This window comes from Talpa occidentalis, unplaced genomic scaffold, assembly GCF_014898055.3.
Source record: "Talpa occidentalis isolate TD23 unplaced genomic scaffold, MPIMG_talOcc4v2.1 talOcc4.10, whole genome shotgun sequence".
Taxonomy (NCBI): domain Eukaryota; kingdom Metazoa; phylum Chordata; class Mammalia; order Eulipotyphla; family Talpidae; genus Talpa; species Talpa occidentalis.
Window position 1 is genome coordinate 13,546,425 of NW_023600993.1, and position 21,415 is coordinate 13,567,839.

Below are 21,415 nucleotides of genomic sequence, written 5' to 3' on the forward strand. Positions count from 1 at the left end.
CTGCTGCACCATGTGGGTATCTCCCTGGCCGAGGATCGAACTCGAGCTGCAGTAGCTTCAGACAGCTTCATAGTGCTGTGTCTCAACCCTAGTGCCACTAGGGAGGCCCCAGCCCTATTTTTAAATAGGGTTGGTGCCTCATGAGTCAGATCATATGGTTGAATAACTCTGTGCCCCCTCCTTAACAACCCTTTGGAAATCTTTGAGGCACACATAATAATCAAATTTGGTGTAGCCACTGCAATCTGAATCAATATGGGAGAAAGTACTTAAAACAACATCCATTTTGTAACAAAACTAGAGACTGACTGGAATTAAGGTACAGATAATCTTAATAACATGTTATAATAATCAACTGAAAATAAGTATTACTCAGACATGGCATATCACACCATCTATGATTCTCTACAAAGCTAAAGTGCCAATCTTTGAAGATGATGAGAGATTACTCTGAACAACAATGGTAAATCCACTTTTGACATAGAATACAAATTTAAGCTGGTTCAACAATTGTTAGGATTTGAAAAGTCAATACTGACTCTACAGAGAACTGGTGGTACCTTCAATAAACACGAGGGAAAAAGTAAGAATTAAAACTTCAACTTCATGATTCATTCAAGCCAAAATAACTGATAGGAAAGTAAAAGGGAAAAAAAGGGGAAAAATTACACTAAATAAGGACTGAAGTCAAATGTTGTTACTGTCAGAAAATAAAAGTCTAAGAGTTGTAATTTCTACATTTGGTGAGAGAATAAAATGGAGATGGTAAACAGATAAGAGTGAAGAGTGAAACTCTGATAGAGATAAAAAAGCAAGGAGAAAGTAGTATTAAAATTTCTGTGATGAAATTTAGACTAATACAGCCTAAGGTTTTTACTTGATAGGAGAAAAGTGATATTTCGCTTTTAACTTAATTAATCAATATTTGAAATACAACAGTTTTTCTCTCAGGAAGTTAGATTTATATAAATTTTACATATTGAAAAATAATACCAAGTGTTTGGTGTGGGAGTTTTGTTTTGCATGTTATATATATATTTATCCCTCAATGTCACATTTTGAAGGGAATCTGAAACATCACTACATCTTTAAAAATTGCTTGTCTATCTTTAAGAAGGCTCTTTAAATATATAACCATAACACCATTATAACATCATTAATGATGCCTTCATTTAGTTAACCATCTTATTAATGTTTAAATTTCTTTTAAAAATTTCAGTTTCTGCAAATCAACATCAAGAAATGCCCACACATTGTTAAAATCTTTTTTTTGCAAAGTATTTGTTAAAGAAACAAGGTGTTTATTCTGTAGAAACATCCCACATTCTAAATTTTACTCCGTATTTCTCCATTTTGTTATTTAACACATCCCTCTTTCCCTGTATTTCCTATGGGCTTGTAGCCAAGTCCAAGGACTTCCTTGGATTCAGGTTCAACTTTTCACAAAATTCTTCACAGGTGGTAAAATGGCTTTGGTACTTACTGACTAACACTTTAACACTGATAAAAAATTGGAGGACTCAGACAAACTAACCTGCTCAATCTTGCCAAAGTTGTAGACTGATTAAACGAAATAAATATGGTTGCACTTTAAGCTTCACAATGGTTTACAAATGCGATAGATGGTGTCATGTACTTCCATCAAGATACATGTATTGTTAGCTAATTTCTCTTGTGATACTAGCAACCATTGATGGTCATCAGCCAGACTTAATTTATTAGAGTTTATAAAATAGTATAATTATAATTCTATCATTTTCTCTTCTTTTATTACCTGAAATCAATTTTTAGTTATCTTGAAGTACAGATCAACAGAATTTTGAAAAATCTTGATTTCTGTTACATTTGTCATGGATACTTGTTCTAATATCGTGGATGAAACAATGCCACTGATTCTGTCACAAAGGTCATTCACCACAACTGGACTATTCTCTTTGCCTTCTGGATATCTTCTCTTGTGATTGCAGTCATGTAGGAATAAATTAGGAAGAGAGGAGGGATGGAGGTCAACTAAATACCAACTTCAGAGTCCCAATAACCAGGCACTCAGGTGACTGCTGGGAATTAACTGGGAAACATTCCCAGGGCAATGGTCATTCACAACACAGACAGGCAATAAAGAAAGCCAGGCAAATATCTGGGCTGTCTGTCATGAAGAATTCCTTAGACAATACAGTGACAAAAAGAATATTTCCTAAGCAAGAAAAGGGTTAAGAAAAAAGTAAAATGATAAAGGACTTTGCCACTGCATTATTGTACATAATTAGGTAATTAGAAGTATTAAAACAGACAAAGCATTGGGCCCAGATGAATTACTGAAGATGCCAGTATTCAATAAGATGCCCCAAGGGAAAAAAAAAAGACTGTGGTGAAAGTTATAATCTTGACTAGGACAGAGAGAGAACAAAAACTGATGCCATGCCCATACTTTGAAAACAGAATCTCACAAGCTTTTATCCAAAATTTAAAATGAGCCTATGGACACTCTCTGACACACTATCAAACACCAAAATCACTTTAATACCAAATGCCAGTTGTTGTTTTATTAAAGACAAGCTGAAAAGTCAAGCAAAAAAACACACACTGAAAAATAATTGATAAAGCATGTAAGTAGACACACTAGATATTTTTCTTCTTGCGCTCCTTGTTTTCGTTGACGAGTTTATCATTCTTCCTATGTTGTAAATCTGCTTAGCTGTGGCCATGCGACAGAGAGCGAGCCAATGGAACGAGAGTGAAAGTGATATGTCACCACAAAACCCAATATTCCTCCCCTCATAAGGCCCCAAACACATTTCCCTTCTGAGCTGAACAGATGGAAAAAGTAATGTGGAAGACCTGGGAAGCTATATGTGGCGCATAGTGGTTTTAAAATATATCTGCAAATTTTAAAACACACCTCTTTACGTTCTTGGATTGTTTGCAAAGAGGGAAGTCTTCTCTGGAGAATGAACACAAGCAGTCGCAAGGAAAGACCCCCATGGAGAGGAACCAACACGAACTTGCCAGTCCTAGTCAAGCCTTCGGAAGACTGAAGAGCCACTTGCTACCTGACTGCCATCTCCTGAGAGACTCTCAAGTCACAGCCTTCCAGCTACGCTCCTCCCTAAGTCTTGATATGCCCAACTATGAAATTATAAATGATTATTGTTCCAAGTCACTAATTTTGGGTGGATCTATTACTAATAGGCAATTTTAATACATGAAACTAGGGGTGTTGTCAAAAAATTCCTAAAATATGTGGTAAAAGTGTCTCTGGGACGAAAGAAATCAGAAAGACTTTGCCTAGAGAATCAGTGAAAAACTAAGAGCATGAAAGAGGCGGTTAGCGAAGACAGACAGCCCACGAGGCGGTTGCCAGTGTGGGTAACGTTAAAAGAACGTTAGGAAAATATTATGAGAATGGAGAAAAGGGGATACATGTTATGTAATGGCAGCCTTGAGTTATATGGAAAATAGAAATGTATCCAATAAATTGGGTGATCTAGCTATCCAGGCAGTGTTGAAGGCGTTTGTTGGTTATGGCTCAGTATTTATAGTAGAATAAGAGAAAAAAGCAAAAGGAAGAAATACTAACATAAAGGTGTTAGGACTTACTGGGTTTGAAAATAAACAGTTTTCTAATTCTCAGTTAGCAAATGATGACACTACTTCTGGGCAAAGATCGAATCTAGGATACAAGGTCTAAAGATGAAACCAAGGCTGTGAATGTAAATCCTCTGTAAAGATGTCAAAAAGCTCTCAAGCAGTGCTTCAGTGAACACTTCTGTCAGACAAGTTGTCCCAGTGCCCTATAAAGATTTTTAAAGCCAGGGTCTCCCTGGTGGCCTAGTGATTAAGTCTCAGTGCTATAACCACTATGGCCTGACTTCAATCCCCGTCCAGGAAGCTGACCAACATGGTGCAGCAGACCTCTCCTGTCTCCCCAGCTCCTCACCTCAGCAGTGTATTTCAGTAGATCCACCTGTTCTGCTCCCCACTCTGTCTCTGGTGAATCCTCTCACCCCCTGCACCTCTGGCCTATACCCCAGTTCTTCTATGCAAAAATAAATAAATAAAATTTAAATTAAAAGATTTTTAAAGCCTGCCTACAGAGACTGCAGCAGTTGGGAGGTCAAAATGCTGCTAAACATTCTACACTGGGCATGACCGTCTCTCACGACAAAGGATTAATTGGTCCAAAATGTGAATATTCCCAATACTGAGAAATTCTTGCACTAGAGCATATGACCTAGTGGACAGAAACAATAACTACTTATTTAATTTCCACCTCTTTCTAACCAAGATTTGAGATAACTGACTAATGTGCTTAGCTCCTGTTTACTTCAGACTGCTTTGCATACAGAAAACATTCAATAAAATTTCCTTGAACTGAGAAATTGTTAAGTCTAGGAAAACAAAATTAACATAAAATATTATACAGTAGTGAGAAGACCTGGGTTTTCAAGTATTATTTCAATTTCAGCCATTAACAAGTTATATTTTCTCATGTCATTGTTTCTTTCGCAGCTTCAAATTTCTGGGTTTGCAAAATAAAATGACTGAAATAATGACCAGTACCACAAAAGTCTCTTATGAGCATCAGTCATTGGGGAATATGAAGATACAAACCATAAGGACTATACACTCAAGAAAATCTAGGTGTGCAAATAGACATTTCACAGGTACTTTTAAAGAAAAGATAATAAGACATCTATAATCTATAAAACAACACGAGAGTCTTTTTGTCAGATACTCAACTTCTAGAACACAAGCTGATAGTAAGTTCTTAAGCTGAATGAGTAAATATACCTATGAACCTACATATAAACAAATGAAAAATTAAAATTCAATGAACTCAAGAACTGGGGGCAAGGTAAAATATAAGAAAGGCCAGATGAGACTGCCTGCTGTGTTAATTTGTTTTTGCATTTAATAAAGGCAAGAGTCATGTGTTGCTTCCTTAGGCCATAAACTGGAGGTAAACATTGATTTTGAAAAGGAAAAGAAATGAAATCAGGAATCTGTTGTGGTGACTAAGAAAAGACTCCAACCCAAAGGATTACAGAAAGTTCTCTAAGAGTCAGACATGGAACGTGGGAATTTGAAATTACCATACTTGTGAAAAAGTAAAGCACAGAGGTTAGAATGACATGAGAGTTATCAAAATACACATGGTTGGAAAAAGGCAGATAAGCTTGGCACTTCAGGAGATGACATTTGTCATCATCTAAAGAGTTTTTCATCAGAAGTTGTTTCTAGTCCTAAATGCTTTGAGTTACACACCAAGCCTTACACCTCACCACCTCCCTACCTTGACAAAACAAAACCAAAAAATTCTCTACTCATATCATAAAGGTAAAAAACTGGGGAAAATATCTAGGTAAGCAGCTATTGTACTTTAAGTGCAAGACTTTGTCACAATTAGAAATAAAGAATTTATTTTGCTATTTTTCAACAATTAAGAAAAAAATTGAAAACTATTCAAAGCATGATACCAGTACCAAAGTGACTTCCAATTCCAAACCTGCTTAAAAGTTCTGAAAAGACTGTTATACTCCTGGGTGGGTTATGTCTCCTAGAAACACTTAGGAAGGTTTACTTTGCCACCCACCAGATTTTATTTCATAAACTTCTCATAATTAATTGTGAACCCACAATCATAAACAGAGCTACAAAATATGACTTTCTTTAAAACAAAAGACCTCAAATGTGAAAACTCTGTGGGCAGCAGCTGAACGTGCTCTGACTGTGCCATCACTCCATGTACCTCTGCCCCCAATTCCCAGCACAGGAGCATCAGGAAGGTAAACATAGCCACATAAATGGATGCTCTGCACCAAACACACCTGCATTTTCACACAAATAGTGAAAAAAAATTTAAGTTTTCAAGTATCCTATGCTGGAATAAATGCATGTTAAGGATCTACATGCTTAAATGAAACAGAAATGGGGAAAATCCACGTTAAAAACAGGACCAGTACAGGAAAATGCATGTTTCCAAATATATATGCACCCGCAATAATCAAATATTTTGTTTTTACCTTAAATGTTGTCAAATGAGGAAGGACTACAGGCCATTTGACAGAGAATTATTTCTTGTGTTCCTGAAAATCTGTTTTTCCCTCTCTTTAATATTTAAGAAACACACACACAGGTTGCCGACAACTCTTACAGAGCGGCTTGTGTTGTAGTTTTCACTTTCTCGGCTGTGAACAAGTGCATATGTGAGGGCTGGTCGTGCATGCACAAGCATGTACTTCGCCTGCATTAAATAAAATCACAACACAACACCAAGTACATCCACTCATTCATGTGTGCCTGCAGTCCACCTCGAGGAGACTGAAAATATAAATACAAGCTGCTATTTTGGTGTGATCACACGAATATGGCAGCTTGTGTGTTTTTTTTTTTCCTTTAACATTTTAACACTGGGCAGATTGTCTGCATTAACACACACCAAAATCAATTCTGCTCTGAAATTGCTTGTAAAAATCTTCCTTCCCTGAGGAATTTGGTTTTTATTTAAGTAAATAGTAGGCTTGGGAGGAAACCAGGCATAAGATACCAACACTTAGGACAGCTTCACTCTCTAAAGCTGACAGTGTCGGGCCAGAGCACTGGCAGTATTTCTCATAAAATGGGGTCCATGGAAAAAATGGACTTTAAACAAGAAAAAATATCTGTTAATACATTATCTTTGTAAAAGATTAGTGCAGAAAAAAATTTCCAGGTAGCATAATTTCATGCTGCCCACTATACAGTGTAAGACAACAATTAAATTTATGAAATGATTCAGATGAGATTTGCACATATGTATAAAAATTCACAGAGGTATCTTAAGGACAGAGAAAAGGAAATTAAAGCAAACATTTTGCAAAGGCCATATCTAAAAGTTCATGATGAATCCAAAATTAAATGCAGACATTCACATCACATACTATGCAAAAATGTAACAATGGAATCATTTATAGAGCGCTGTCTGGTAGAACTTTTTAGAATGATGGGAATGTGCTATATCTGTGCTGTCCCATGCAGAAGTCAATAGCACTTGCAAAGTGGCTATTGTGAATGAAGTCTTAATTTTTAATCTTAATTTAAATTTAAATTGCTGCAGTGCCTAGTGGCTACCAAACTGGACACTACACAATACAGTCTTAAAAAGGAGTTTTAGCAATTATTAGTGAATCCATAAAACATCAGATGCGAAGATAAAAAAAACTGAGGAGACAAAGTTCACATAAATAATGTCTAGATCTTAACCCATATAGGAAACTATAAAAAAAGGGGAAGCATTAAAGTGAAAAGGTTGCATCTTTAAAGATGTAACCACAACATGGAGACTCAAATAGGAAAAAGTGTAATTAAATGATGAATAAGCTCTCTGAAGTGCTAACTACAATAACCCGATAGTAGCCAGAAACATAAAAGATAAAAAACTGAAGGTGATGAGTAGCTTACTCAATAAGCAATCAGATAAAATTTAACAGCTTGAGTTACAATGATAAAAGTAAGTTCAAGAATTTCAATCATTAAATTCAAAAGAGGGAGAACACATCAGAAAAAAGAAGATACTATTTGGCAATAGCTTATAAATCTGTTGATTTGCCATTGATATTATAGATACTATAAATATACTTTCGGAATAGACCTTGACAGACTAAAAGAACAGACTTCTTTGGCATTTAATATGGAAGAGATTTTATTCTAACTCAATATTTCCTATCATTTAAAATAATATGAATTTCCTTTGATGTTACAGCCTTTTAAAGCATTGCAAAATTGGCTAGAAATGGACATTTCAAGCCCTGACTTAGAAATGCTATAAATTGGAAGGCCCTTGATTTACCTTTTGATTATCAGTTTTTTTCAGCAATAAAAATGAGAACAGTAACAACCTCATTAGGCTGAGATAAGGAACAATTAATTGAAATGAATATAAAACCCTTTGAGGCAAAAAGGTTCTCAGGGTAAAAGAATATTAAAATTAGTTGAAAGAGGAGATGATATTTAATACAGTGACACATTCAGATCAAATTCAATAATCATGGCAACAATGCAGCTTAAGAAATGAAATTATCTTGTTAAACTCAGTCTAGAAGGTTGATAACAGTATTTTTAAAAGTGTGCTTATGCCACTGAAGACAATGTTAGAGCTTGTTATTACTAAAATTGAACAACACTGATCATTAATGATAAGATTCACAATCAATGATTAATTATTAAGCATCACATTGACTCCGTACAGTGAGACAGAAACAAGATTAGATCCATGCCCTCCAGGAGCTTACCATAAAGTGTGAAAGATGACATTTGGGCTAACCCTAGAGCTTGTGTACTTATTGTATCTATTATGGTACCAGTTATGCTGCATTGTAACAGACTTTTTGGTTGCTTTCTGTATTGGGCTTTGGGCTTCTTAATAGTCCAAGTCATAATTATCTTGGCATCCCCAGTGTCTGGCACCCTGATGAGATTAATATAAATTACTTAATCATTGGAAGATTATTCACTCTTGCATTGGGAGGTCTAAAAAAACATAAGACCAAACAAAATTAAATAATATTATCAAAAGTTATTAAGAAAATTCTACTAGAACAAAGAGTAGGCACAAATTATTTCTAATTGTAAAAACTGGAAAATGTTTCGTGAACAGAGGGTGGTGATGAACTCAGGCCTTGAAAGATGAGTTGTCAGGAATCCAACAGGAAGTGGAGGGGAGAAACAGCATTCTAGCAGAGGAGAGGTCAGGTAATGCGGGCCATGGAAAAATGGAAATCACAAAACCTGTTCAGGGAATAAAGCCAGAGCACTGATCCAGAAGGGAACTGTGGAGAAACTGCAGGTTTCAGGTTCTGCATACATGGAGCTGGGAAGTCACCGCTTCATCCTAACAACTAATAAAAACTAAACAAAAATCAACAATTCCACTTGCATCTTTTCTCACCTAAAGGAAGGGGGTGGAGGGGGAGGGGAGCTGAGGCAACAGTGTTGAGTGAATCATCCAAAAAGTGAAAGACAGATACTGGATGGTTTCACTCATCTGAGGAATATAAATACAAACAACAACAACAACCCAAAAAAAAAAAAAATTGCACACAAATAACAGAAAAAAATAAAGAAGTTGAACTTGGCAAAAACGAAGTTAGTGGTTACCAGAGGACTTCTGCAGTGGACTTCTAACTGCTTTAGTTGCCTCTGTTCTTGCCTCCACCTTTACCCCACTGCACAGGAGTCAGAGTTACCTTCTTAGATACCATACTCTGCTTAATATCCTTCGATGGCTTCCCAATGCAATGATAATAAAATCCCAACTCTTTACTATGGCTTATAAAACTGTTTGGCACTTGCCCTGCTCTGAGATTTCCCTACTTGACATCACTTGTCTCCAGCTATCCCTGTCTCCCTTTTGCTCCTCTAAATACCGAGCTCATTCGTACTGAGGAATTTTCTACCAGCTGTTTCCTCTGCTTGGAGTGTTCTTCCCTTAGATCCTCACATGGTTGGCTCTACATAATCTTTTGCATCTCAGTCAAATATCATCTTCTCAGGGACGCCTTTTCTGATCACTGGTTCTGAGGCAGCTGGCCATTTCTCTAATTATCCTATGACCCTGCTTTCTCTCTTCAGAGTAACTGTCACCCTCTACCATTATTCTCTTTATACATGTCTATTGTCTCACAATCCACCCCCACATGGAGCATTAAAATATACATCCTGTGATAGCAGGCCCTTGTCTGTCTTATTCACCACTCTGAGCACCCATTGCAAAGGATAGGATGAGAATACAGAAGACATTCAATAAATATATGTTAAAAAAATTCTTATCAAAGATGCTAGTGAATCAGAAATACTGTAACACTGAGCTGTATGTCTTCCTTTCATCCCTTATCGCAGTCTGAGCTGCTTCACAGACAGGATTGAAAACCATGGTTTTATATCATATAGTGCCTTATAAAAAGAATGTATTACCTAAAGAAGTAAAATTATTCAAGCTATTCAGCTTTTATGATTAGGCAATTTGGGAGCTTTAAAGTAAGACTGGCAATCTTACTTTGCAAGCTGTTTCTTGCATTTATACAGAGATGGCACAGAGACTTATTCTTAGACATGGAGAGAGATACAGGAGTCTTCTAGGGAAGAAGGCATGCAACCAATCCCACCTAAACTGTGGGCTTCTGAGCTGCCTTCCTTGATCTTGGGTTTGCTAAATAAAAGTGTATCAGAGGAGACAAATTATAAGCAGGAAAAAAAAAAAGCCATGTGATATATGCTACACACACTAACATACACACACACTGCATAAGAAAAATACATAGAAAATTTAATACCAAATAGTTAAAAGAACATAGTTTTTAATCTTTTTTTTTTTTAATAGAGGCATGTCTGTTTATTCATTCATTTATCTGTTTGTTTGTTTTTGTTTATACATGCACTGGGTACAGCCAGAAGCGCGGGAGGGTGAGAGAATTCACCAGAGCCAGAGCGGGGAGCAGAGCAGGCAGGCAGAAGGACCGAAGTACACTGCTGAGGGGAGCAGCGGGCGGCAGGAGAGGTCTGCGCGCCATGCGGGACCCTCCTCCGGTGGCCGGGGAGCAGCCGGGGATCGAACCGGCGCCTCAGAGGCCGCGGGCAGCTTCGCAACCCAGCGCTCAACCGCTGCGCCACCGGGGAGGCCCAGAACATAGTTTTTGATACCAGAAAGAAAACTTTCCTACATAGCAAAGCAGAAATATTTGATCTAAGCAACCAAAATGATGAATAGACTACCAATGCCACTTCCTATTCAGTTTCACTATTTGAGTTTCTCCTCTTGTTATTTACTTAATATTTTGGCCCACGAGTGGCCTCTGAAAGCGTGACTCTGCCTCAGCGCCACGGTGCCTGTACTTCTGCCTGATAACAGTAGGAGACTGATTACAATCCTTAACAGTCAGATCAAACTGAAGCTGTCCATTTTTCTAAGCTAACTGCCTAGACATTTTTTTTAAAGGGGATACTTTATGACTTGATTAGCAATATATACCATGTATTTTGCTTTTACGAGGTCTGCTTTACTATGATTGATTACTGATTACTTAAGTGATTGCTGAGGAAATTCAATCATTCATTTATTCAACAAGTATTTACTGAGTGCCTACTGTGTACCAATACAGTGGCATTCTATTTTCTGAAACTATATAACTAGAGAGGACCAGGAACTACCATCCAAGGCCTCTGGGAGTAGCTTCCCTACAACCATTTCTTACTCCTGGATTAACTGGAGAACTCAAGCTCATCAAAATGTTCCTGGATTTCTACCTGCCAACCTGCTACCACTGCCAGTTATCTATGGTTTTGTTGTTTTCTAAACACATGATTCTTCTGAATTATTTCCACTTTAAACTGAAAATTTCACTTATTGACAAGCAGTCTAATGTTAACAGCCATCCATCTAGTTATTCAAAGTTCAAGACCTGAAAAAAGGTAAATGCCAGAGAGCTTGAAGCCTTGACATGGTGATATTAGCTAGCAAGGAAGAGGAAGAAAGGCAGAGCTGTGAAGAACTTGGAGGAAGGCACCAGAGATACACCCGACCTTTGATGTATCTGGTTCATCCTAGATTCCAAAGATTAAATTCACAGTTATATAATTGCTTATAGCTTAAAGCATAAACACACCTAACTTCCTATTATGTACTCATAAATCTATTGTACAACAATACTGTAAAGCAGTTTCTATTAGCCCTGTTTTACAGAAAAGGAAACTGGCAGGAGAGATGTTCATTGAAAGTAATTTGACCAATATTACAAGTATATTTTAGCTAGAAGCTAACACTAGGCTCATCTGACACAAATTCCATGTGCGTCTTATGTCTAGGAAGATGAGGCCCAGTATATAAAATATATGGATATAAACTACATGCTAAGTATGAAATACTCTTTCATGTGCAAATACTAAATAGATTGAGATAAAAGGGTGTTTTCAAACTGGAATGTCTTGCAGAGAAATAGAAAGGTAAATATAATATTTATAATTTAAAAAGTAATATGGTTAGAAAGGATTCAAATATATAAAGATATAAATTTATCTTGCAATACTAGTATTATGACTGCCTAATAATAACCTCAATCAGAAGCATGTAACTTCAAATAATTGTTTCAAAAACTTATTAATATTATTTTAATATTATTAATGTTATTATAAATAAAATTATTTTGAGAAAGGAACACAGAAATCTGTATTTTAAAAATAGAAAATAATCATTATTTTCAAAATCTGGTCAAAGTTATAACTTTGTTATTAGCACAAACAGAATAATATATTCAATTAAGTCTCCTCTATGATTTTTGTATTTTCCTAAATTATAAAGTGGTAACACCAATTTGAACTATTGAAAGCAACTTGTAAATAGTTCCACGTACGTTCTTCTGACATCTTGTTCAATCATCGATCGAAGTTCTTTATCTTGGAAGAATTTGTTCCAAAGACTCTGAAATAAGGAGAACACACTATTGAAAACATTCTCACACCTTTGCTTGACTTTTACAATCTCAATGTAATAAACTGAATTAAATAATTAAATTTGTTCTTCTATGGCTTGTCATTTCACATGGCAGAACACCTGAGGTTGGAATTTTCACTAAATCTAGTTCAATTTCAAAAAGACATCCTGTTCTAAAATCAATTTTTCCACATATTATTGTAATTATTTAAAAAATTTCTACTATCTATATAAAGTGAATGATACTTTGCCATACACCTGCTACTACACTTATGACAATAAAAGGCCTCCTTATACCAGAGCAGGGCCAACTGGTCCCAACTTGAAGCTGACCTGAATTGCCAACACACCAAATGTAATTTTTCTACAAAGCTTTGTTTCTAATAAAATAGATTTTAATATATTTTTAAAAATGTGAATTAGTTTTACAAAATACTTAATATTTTAAGCTGTTATAGCATAGACTATAATAGTTATATTTATCAGGAAGCAGAAATGCTAGTATTATATATTAACTGGAAAAAAATTGTGGTAGCATGAATATCGGAATTATGCAGCAATTGTAGAAGATTCTATTCTACAGTTCTAAGGTAACAATCATTCCTGGTTCTCACTGGAATATGCATGGCATTTGACCTGATCTTTTACCTGATTTTTAAAATCTTCTTTATAGACGCAGTAGAAATAGTTACATTTTTCAGGGAAGTGAGGCTATCAAACCAATCCTCTTTCTAGCATAAAAGGGAACTTTCCTCTGCCTCCCCAAGGCATCCTTAATGAAAACAATTCCATCCGTGTCTATAAGCTCTTCCATATTGCTCTGAGTTCCTACAGATCCCCGGGATGAAAGGGGCATTCCACATAGATAGATCATAAAACTCCTACCACACAGGATATTCACAGCATGGAAGAATTTCCATTTGAGTTAGGTGGTATAGTATGTGGGGTAAAAAAAAAAAAAAAAAAAAAAAAAAAAAAAAAAACAGTTGGTATGAAACCGCCTTGTGTTGGTTTTGATTGATACCAGTCCAAAGTACATTCTTGGGGGTAAAAAATGTTGAGATATGAATAAAAGTGAACTTTACCCCTTCATCCTGTGAAAGGGGATTGTTGATCATCAAATCTTGCTGGCCAACAACCTTCCTTGGGTTTGTGATGTGCTGGTAAAAGAAAGAAAGAAAACACACACACACTAAGATCAGCGGTTACTGGACTTAAAAGCATTCCTAAAAAAACAATCATCATAATTAAAGAGCAACTTACTATTTCTTTAATGTTGCTATACCAAGCTCTTAATTCTTTAATTCTACTTATCCATTGACTTTTATCTTGAGGAAGGACACAAAGAAATAGCTGTCAAGGGAAAAAAAATGGAAACTGGTGAAAAATCAGAAACAAAATGTTAAACTGTGCCAAATAGAATCACCTGAAAATTAAAGGAGAAATTAATATTTATGCTATTTTATATTCATAGCATCATTCCAATTCTCAATAAATTATATATGGGGATATTTGAGAAATACATAATTTGATAATTCAGATGCTGAACAAAGGCCCAAAAACAAGAACCCAAAAGCTATACTATAAAGTCAACCTTCCTGCCAGACTTACATTAAAAAATGAATAAGAAAAATTCACTGTTCAATTTGTTCAATTTGTTCATTTTATATTCTCATACAGGTAAAAAGTCAAATTGGTAATTTCAAGGTTAATATTTGTCTTAAACAGTTAAAGGACCGAGAAGAACAATCCGAGTTCACAGCCTAAGAAGTGAAGTCATTCCTTTTATAACAGAAAATATAATTTACAATTGGCAATCAACTTATGAAAATAACAAGCATTCTTAGAAAGACAAATTTGATTTAATTTAGTTTAATATAACATTAAAATAAATCTGGATTTGAGCTTATTTTTAGCAAATGAAGGGTACTAAAAGTTAAACAAGGAATGGGGGGGTAGGGTACACATATTTGCGTACAAATATTCTAGCAGCAGGTCTCCCGTCTTTACTGCCTGCATCTAACAAAAGAAAAATGTATTTTAATTATTAAATCTAAATTATTAAATCTGAAACTGTCTAATATATCATGTGTTTCTTACTGTCTTACTTGCACAGATTTCTTATACTCAATTGATGCAGATAAACCCTAAAAAGTTTTGATAGAAGTAGTATTAAAAATGAGTCGAAACCTGAATTAATTCTTTAAGAGAACAAAAAAGGACAATATTTCCAAGCACTAAAAAGATAACTGTAGATTATTGTTCCTAGTTTTGGTAACCAAAGGCCCTTCCTCTCAAAAGGCGGCTAACCCAGTTTCCTTCCATTTGTTTCTTGACATCCTTCATTTCATTTCTAGGAAAAGAAAATGAAACCTCTTTTCCATCTGCAATTTGTGAAGGAAAAAGGAAGGATGACTAAATGATGGTACTTGATATAATAAGAACCTGAAAGATAATCCCCCTCTGCTCCTTCCTAGCTTCAGGGATTTCTGCAAAAGCCTCTGGGGAATGTAAAAATGTTGCTTGATTTCTGCACCATCAAACGAGATGAAGACGGTTTTTCAAATGACTCCTTCAGCATCACTATTCAGGACTTAGATACTTCGACCTTACGAGTAAACGTCCAATGAAAGATAAACATAGATGGCCAAAAAATTGAGAGTAAAGTGTCCTGGCAAATTCAGTGATCCTTGCACGGGTAATCTTCCAGGGTATCAGGTAATGTGTTGATATACTGCAAGCACAAACTGTAAATAAATATTTTCTTCTTACCTTCCAGCAAATGCTGCGGAACCTGCTGCTTCTCAGCTGCCCATTAATCCCCTTCTGCCTTATTGTTGCCAAGTAATTGTTGTTTACAAATAGTTCTTCCCATTCTTTCCTATATGCAAGAAACCAAAGCATGGGATCCTTTTGTTAAAATTCTTCTGCTTGGAGAGGAGTGCTACAGGAAATTAATTTTAAGTAAGTCTAAGAAATGCAACTTTTAAAACGTATATATTTAGTTGTGTACTGTTTCTGAATGCATGGCTGTCTTTTTGGACAGAATTCTTCTGTAGATTTAATGAATATGTAGATCGCTATAATTCTGCCAGCTACTGAAATTCATAATGTCTATGGAGGCTATTCCATTTCCTCTAAAATGTTGGTAGTGCAGTTCAGTGAATAAACAAGAAAAAAATGAATATTAATATGAGTGAAGGACTGTTTTAGTCATTGACACAGATACACCTGCTTCAATAAATACAAAACAAAAAAGTGTACTGATGATTATATTGGCTTTGCACATTTATTATCTGTTTAAATGAACCCATTTCTCTTTAATGTCAAGTCAGGCAGTTAAATATAATAGAAGACTACTTTCTTTAACTTTTAGTGCTATTTACTATTGAAATCTCTACAACTTCTTTCTACATGATCAGTTTTAAAATTTTAACAGGTGCAGGCAAATTTGAAAAAAACATCAAAAAATTAAAAAGCCTCACTGTAAAAACTGTTAAAGGCAAGCTTGAGTACCTTGCAGTACCTATGGCTGAGCAGATAAACAACTGAAATATGCCTCCCAGGCACGCAGACACCAGGGGCCTAACACCTGTGCCTCATTAATATACAAGTAAATCTGCTCTACTGGGAAACAATTGGAAATTAATTGTCCCAAACCATTTACTGAGTTTGAATAAAGGAAATAGACCTATATTCACTGTATCTTCTACCAAACTAAATGTCAAAAATCATTTGCCAATAGTTAAAGGCTACTGAGTACAGTTTTATGAAATTTAGACTTCATCCCACAGTACTTACAATTTAAAATGTATTACCAAAGCTGACACCCCTGCAGTCTCTTCAGAGACTTCCTCAAAAGAAAGCCTCTAAACACTCCATTGTCCTGCTATACCCACACGCAGTTACCGCGGGCCAGACCCTATGTACACGATGCTATCGGAGAGCCAGGAACTTGGCCAAGTGGACACCTAAAGCTCAAAAACCTGACTCCAGGTCAAGCCGAGCCTTTTCCAGAGTGTTCCTGAAGAGTGACCAAAGGCAATGGCATATCCCTCGTGCCCCAAACAGGGGAACAGCTTCCACCCCCTATTGATTCCCAATTAGCCAAGTCTCTGGCCAATAGGAACTTGTGGCTAAACATGCTGAAGAGGACACATCTCCAGGCCCATCCTGATAGATATATGTTCCTACCACCATTCCACAAAAATTTCTTATTCTCATCACCATTCTACTCCTAAGAGGAAATACTATTTTGTTTTTATTGAAAATTTTATTTGTATTATTAGTGAAACTGAAATTTCTTCTTTTTAAAACTTCCTTCTTGGCCTTTGCCTACTTAAAGCAATCTAGGGTAGTGGTTATGAGAATGGACATCTGAGCCACACTCCTGGGATCAAAAAGGCAGCCATGCAAGCAGACACAGCGCATGGTCCACTGCTGGCTACCCACAGCGATGCAAGTGTGCGCATGTCTGTTTCTTCACCTGTTTAATGGAATTAAAATATAGCATCTCTCTGAAAATATTATTAAAATACTGGATTAGGCCTCAGGAGGGTGCCCAGCATGTTATAATATTTAAAAAAAATTAATATTATTAATAATAAATGTGCCTTTTATATTAGCATGCTTAATTTTTCACAGCTTTGCCTGCCATATATTTTTTCAGCCCAATTATCTTGATTTTCAACACACTGAAATTTTTCAATTTGTGTATAATTTTAAACAAACATCATTTTCTGTGGATGTTCTTTTCATGCTGAAGTAATTCTTAGTCACCCAAATTCAAAGAAATATTCACTGAAATCTTATCACTTTAGTCCATTTGTATTAACTGTAATATTTTAGATACTTTCCCCACATGCCAACAATTTCATGTACATTAAACTATATGCCATTCTTTTCAATGTCATATTTTTACAGCTTGAAGCAGTATTTAAAAGACAAGCTCAGCAATGATGTCACAGGCACACCAGACAAGTACACACCTCAGAAACTGTTAAAGGCATTGAAAGAGCTATGATCTATGAGAAAAAGTCCAAATAATTGTGCATACAAAAGGAATCATAACTTGTGAAAGACTAAGCAGCTCCATAACCTGCAAATTCCAGCACTTTCCATATAAGAAAGGGAAGCCTCTTCCCAAATCAGCTCCTATTATTAACAGGTACCAAGACACTGGGAAAGCCGACACAGCTGGTGGCGCGATTCACTGCCATCCCGTCAAGTGAAGCAGCCTTTCAAGGTCAAGTTACATACTACTTAGGTAAAGAAGGATAATTGTTAGGTTAAATAAGAACCTGGGCCTTGATTACAGTGTTGGTAAAGAAAAAAGGAGACTGAGGCACGTGAAATGGAAATATTACCTTTGAAATTCACAACCAATTAAATTTATTCATGGGTACTTAAGATTTCCACTTAAGGAATAACATCTCGAACTGATGAAGAGTTCTAGCAACAGAGGGGCTTAAATGCACCAAGCTAATCTATTGTCTTTCTCTTCTATGGAATAGGGTTTCAGTAATAAACCGGCACAGAGCAAACATAATAAACATTTACTTTAGTGCCTACTATGCGTTTAGCACTCAGATTTTTTTTTTTAAGTATATAGTTAAGGGGGTAGACAGATGAATGTGTAAACCAATAATAATATGGTTAATGCAAAGCACTCTGGCAGTATAAAGGAGGAAGAAATACTTTTATATGTAAAATTTAAACTCAGTATAGAAAATAATAAATAGTAGCACCACAAACACTGAAATGTTCCACCTAAGAGCCAAGGTGTCAGAATTTCACCTAGAGGAAAAAATGGTTGAAAAGTTCAGCCTTTCAAAGGGGAACCTGACCAAAGTGAGAGCTTTTTATGATGACAGGTGGACTATTTACTCCTGAATTCAGATGAAAAAACGGGAAAGCACAGAGGGTATTGAGAAGTCAGTGGTGGCACTTGTCAATTTAATTGACAAATATAAAGGAAAAGTGATTGCTAAACTTTGTCTTATACACAAAGAGATGTACCTGTATACATCTCTAAGAAACCCTATTCCATAGAAGAGAAAGACAATGGATTAGCTTGGTGCTTTTATTATGCACCTCTGTTGCTAGAGCTCTTCATCAGTTCGAGATGTTATTCCTTAAGTGGCTACAAGTACACATGAATAAATTTAAATGAGATATCTAGTGCCTACAATAGCAAAATCTGGCAATGATGCTATTATGTAATATTTTGAATAAATCACTTCTAACCCTAAAGCAACCTTGTTGGCTGATTCCAATCATGAATGATGAAACCAAGATTCAGAAAAAGAAGTTGTCGGGAGAAAAAAGGAAATTGAGAATTAGGAAAAGCATCTTCCTGGAATAACATGGAAAAGCACACTATAGGGAAACATGATACTCCAGACATCAAAGGACTAAAACGGACTTTGGCAACAAGGTGAGGTAGAAATGGCCTACCCCTGGTGGCACAGAGTTGAGCGCTGGGTTGCGAGGCTGCCCACAGCCTCTGCAGCGCCAGTTCGATCCCCGGCAACTGGCGAGGGTCCCACCAAAAAAAAAAAAAAGAAAAGAAATGTGGCCCTGGATTTTCTTCCTTGGATTTACATCACTCACATCCAAGAGACAGAGATAAGTTTCCACCAGTTGGATTGAGAAGGTTTATTCAACAGCTGCTGTGAGTGGTTAAAAATCTGGTACATTTAGGTGTGTAAAAGTGACTGGAACCTGGGCCTTCAGAACTCTCTTGACAAAGCACTAATGCCATCTAGTGGCAACTACTCTGTTTTGCAGGCACTGGGTCCCTAAAAACAAAACCGGCACTTAAGCAGGGAGAGGTAGACGGGGGTTGATTTCATATCTCAGGCTAGTACTAACGGAGTATTACTGGTGTTTTGGAAGCATTGAGTCAAGAAGGATTCTGAACCTACCACTGTGCGCCTCAGAGAACACTGACCAATTAAAAATGCTTGTCATAGCAATGCAATTGTTTCTAAGTAAATGGAATATGAACAGTTGCAGCAGCAATTGATGCTTTCCTTCTAAGACCTGTTCTGGTAGTTCAGCCTCCTGCAATGGGATTTTTCTGACATGGAAATCAATATAGCTGATGATCATAAACATATACCTATTTCTGACTGATAAGATATGCACATAAAATAAATACAAAACTAGTAGCTTCTAAATTTAATTATTTTTGTAATGTAAATAAAGAATAAATGACAGAATTATGTGGTAATTCTGGACTAGAACATTTATGAATCATTGACCCAAATGATTGATACACTAAAGAAAATATTTATTTTATATGTAACCCATTTCCATGTATTATTTGGACCTAATTTAAGAAACCCAAACAATTACAATCCCTGAAAAGAGTTCAGATACTAAATACAGTGTAGTGCCTCAGGAGCTCCAATACCTGGTTAAACAGAGATACTTTGACTTTACTGATAATGAAGCTGCTGAGTGAAGCAGAGAAGGGTTATCACATGTGGACGTTCAACCAGTGATAAAGAATGGGAGAGGGTAGAGGGGGGGGTCATACGTTTCTATGTGGGGGAGAAGCTCTCCAAGATGAACTGTAGTTTACCAGGTTGGCCAGTTACCATGATCATCTGGCTTTTGAGATTTGACTAGAGTAACAGCAGAACTAACTAAAGGCCAGAACAGGATGAAGGTGATCTTTAAGGACAGTAAAATGGGGGTTAGCTAGGATATTTAAAGGTGAGGAAGCACAAAGTAGGAAAACTGAACTCGATGCAAAGGTTTATACAATTTTATAATCCTAAAGTATATGACAATATTTGATAAACTGTTATTTTAATCATGATATTTGCTTTACCAAATGCAAAGGAAAAATAATAACATTTTGTTTCTAATCAGTACAGAAATTTATTAATGAAAATTTCTATTAATGAAAGGACTGTACCATAATTCCAATATTCCACACAAGAGTGTGCACCTTTATACATTTTAAAGGTATTCTTAAAAAATATTATTCAAATAGAACAAGGAGATGTAACTCAAAAATCAATGGAAACACGAGCAGTGTAAATTAGGTATGTCAGCATCAGACTGTAAAGTGTGGCACCAGATATGGGTAAGCTACAACATTAGGACTGCAGGTGCCAAGATCAACCAGATAAACACTGATGTTATCTATAATTACCTCATTTTTAGCTTAAATCACAGGTAATGAGGGAACTCAGAGACTCTAAAAGGCAATTAGAAACTGTACTGGCTTTTTTGCTTCCTGTATCAGGAATTTTTAAAAACTTACTTTTATTTAAAGCTTTTTTTCTTCATAGTGAAACATCAGGGCATAGCACTTATACATATATAAATAAATTTAAAAACAGAATGCACAATTATCAACAAGCTTAAAATGGCTTGCTTCATATGTGAACTATGTCCTTGTATGATGAGGCTCCTTTGAAACAAAGGTAACAAATAGTTTACCTATGGAGGTTTGTTATTTAATTTAGGATGATGTTTTGATTCAGGTTTGGACTTAATTTTGAACTAAGAAATCTTGACCCTCCACCTCAAAATCCACAAAGGCACAAAGAACTGAGATAGCAAGACGTTTGGATTGTCAGATTAAAAAAAAAAAAAAAAACCTGTATTATTTTCATCAAAATATAGTGTTTATTAGCTTCTAAATTCAGCAGCATATTAAAATAGGTAAACTCAACAAACACTTTCAGAGAAGGAATCAGAAAGCTGCATCAGAAGGTTATCAAAACTAACTACAAAACAAAGGTCATTATATTACTAACGAAATAAGAAGCATTTAGAAAAGAGGTGAGAAAAGATCTTAGACCAGACAAGTTCTATGTGGCTGTTTGAAATGATATTTTTATATTCCATTTATAAATATAATTAATAAATAAGGAAAAAATTGCCTTTTTGAGACACTTCCCCACAGACTTCCCTCATCTTCTCCCCATCTAT

At 35.9% G+C, this 21,415-nt stretch overlaps 1 protein-coding gene across 5 annotated transcripts in view; it reads right to left on the reverse strand.

Moving 5' to 3' along the window:
- The window catches only part of TBC1D5 (TBC1 domain family member 5), a 378,633-nt gene that overhangs the window by 163,989 nt on the left and 193,229 nt on the right, over positions 1 to 21,415 (reverse strand). For all 5 annotated transcript variants that reach the window (XM_054691161.1, XM_037524823.2, XM_054691119.1 and 2 more), the window contains 4 exons: positions 15,236 to 15,344; positions 13,727 to 13,816; positions 13,549 to 13,623; positions 12,384 to 12,451 (listed from right to left, as the gene is read on the reverse strand). In XM_054691161.1, coding sequence (XP_054547136.1) covers positions 12,384 to 12,451; positions 13,549 to 13,623; positions 13,727 to 13,816; positions 15,236 to 15,344 — 342 coding nt within the window. The remainder of the gene's footprint in view (positions 1 to 12,383; positions 12,452 to 13,548; positions 13,624 to 13,726; positions 13,817 to 15,235; positions 15,345 to 21,415) is intronic.